We start from the raw sequence: 2123 nt of genomic DNA on the forward strand, positions 1-2123 counted from the left end.
TGAGTCATAGCTCAAGCACCACATAAAAGACCTCAGTGTTTCCAGTTGTGCTCTGAAAGAAAGGCTTATTTCTTCTAGTAACAGAGCTAATATTGCTGAAAACAAAACACAGAGCCTTATTGTAAGGGTGGCTGAATTACAAGGCCAATTAAATTGCCAACCCAGTTTGGTGTCGGAAGTTAAAGTGAGGGCATTTGTTAGGAAAAAATGGATCCTGAAACCAGGAATGGGGACCTTTGGTCAGATAGTCAAGGAGATTGGGTTTTGGAGCCTGTAAATTCTGTTGAATCCCTCTCATCTGAAGGGATTACTGTAAAATCATTCCCCCAAACTCAGTTTGATGGGATTAGCCAAACTGGTCCTGCTGGGTCATTGCCTGAGGCAGAGGCCATGGAAGACATTCCTGAATGTTCTCAGGAACTGCCTCAACCTCCCATTATTGCTGCTAGACCTATAACTAAAGTTAAGTCCAAGAGAGCCCCAAAAGGTGAAATAGAAAGTGTGATTGAGGAGGTGTTAGGATACACCCAAAAAGACCCACCTGATTTTGCTAACATGTACAGACAGAAACCTGGAGAATATGTATGGGAATGGCTACTGAGGTTGTAGGATAATCGTGCAAAGAATGTAAGATTGGATCAGTCTGAGTTTATTGATTTATGCCCACTAAGTATGGATTCTTCATTCAATGTTTCAGCTCAAGAGGTTAGGAAAGGATCTAATACTTTATTTGGTTGGCTTACTGAAGCATGGATTATGTGATGGCCTAACTTAAGTCAAGTTGAAGTACAAGACCTGCCTTGGCATAATGTAGAAGAAAGTATCCAGAGGCTTGGGGAAATTGGCCTTTTAGAATAGATTTATCAGATTAGAACCCTAGAGCCAGAAATGGAGAGTCCAGAAGACATGCCTTTCACCAGTAGAGTGAGGAATAAATTTGTGAAGGGAGATCCAGAATCCTTGAAGACTGTTGTGATTGCTATTTTATGTAATCTGGATTTGACAGCAAGACACTTAACTACAATGGGGCTAATTGGACCCCGTGTTAGTAAAGGCCAAGTGGCAGCAGTTAATAGACAAAGGCAAGGTTGGTGTGGTTACCATTATGGACAGCACAGTCAGAACGGTAGTCAGAATACTCTGAAATGTGTGGAATTATCGCATTGGCTACTTAGGCATGGTGTTCCTAGTAGTGAAATACATGGCAAAACTACTAAATATTTACTTGATCTGTATAGACAAAAAAATTCTAGGTCATGTGAACAGCACCCTAGATTGAATCACCAGAATTCAGAGTCACAGCCTCTCAATCATTCAATCATTTCTCAGAATTGAGTCAGTTTACAGACTGTATTAGACAGGGTACTCTAGAGAAAGAAAACTAGTAAAGCTTATATATATATATATATATATACATACACACAGAGATATTTATCTTAGGAAAATGGCTCACACACTTATAGAAGCTAGCAAGTCCAAAGTTCCTGGATCAAATGTCAAGCTGGAGGCTTTTCCACGTCAAGCTGGAGGCTTTTTCCAACTCTTGCAGCCACAGGGGCTGAGGAGCTCAAGTCTGGCAAGCAGTACACGAGCTGTTGACTCCAAAGAATGATGAATTCAAGGTCTCCAGGCCGAATGGTGGATTATTCACTCACAGACAGTTGTAGGCAGCACAACAGAATCCTGATTCACAGAAGAATGTCTCTTTTCCCAGGATGTCCATAGATATACTGGAAGCAGGCCATACCCCTAGAAAAACTCCCTTTCAGCAGATTGGCTGTTCAAAACATAACCATCTGGTTGACGGTCTGAGACATCACCGCCAAGCTGGGCACCGGGGAGATGGCCGAGACCGACCCCAAGAACGTGCAGGATCTCACCTCGGTGGTCCAGACACTGTTGCAACAGATGCAAGATAAATTTCAGACCATGTCCGACCAGATCATTGGAAGAATTGATGACATGAGTAGTCGCATTGATGATCTGGAGAAAAACATCGCAGATCTAATGACCCAGGCTGGGGTGGAAGAACTGGAAGGTGAGAACAAGATTCCTGCCACACAAAAGAGTTGAAGGTTGCTAGTAAGAGAGTCGGAGCACCATGTTACAAGCCGAGAAGACCG

The 2123-nt window shown here is 42.7% G+C and overlaps 1 protein-coding gene across 1 annotated transcript; it reads left to right on the forward strand.

Moving 5' to 3' along the window:
• The first annotated feature begins 1842 nt into the window (after positions 1-1842).
• Positions 1843-2073, forward strand: LOC103212368 (heat shock factor-binding protein 1). The gene has a single exon (XM_007958344.2). The coding sequence runs from the start codon at positions 1843-1845 to the stop codon at positions 2071-2073; it is 231 nt and encodes a 76-aa protein (XP_007956535.1).
• The last annotated feature ends 50 nt before the right edge of the window (positions 2074-2123 follow it).

The sequence above is a fragment of the Orycteropus afer genome, unplaced genomic scaffold, assembly GCF_000298275.1.
Source record: "Orycteropus afer afer isolate SDZICR_OR568_19922 unplaced genomic scaffold, OryAfe1.0 scaffold00940, whole genome shotgun sequence".
Classification (NCBI taxonomy): Eukaryota; Metazoa; Chordata; class Mammalia; order Tubulidentata; family Orycteropodidae; genus Orycteropus; species Orycteropus afer.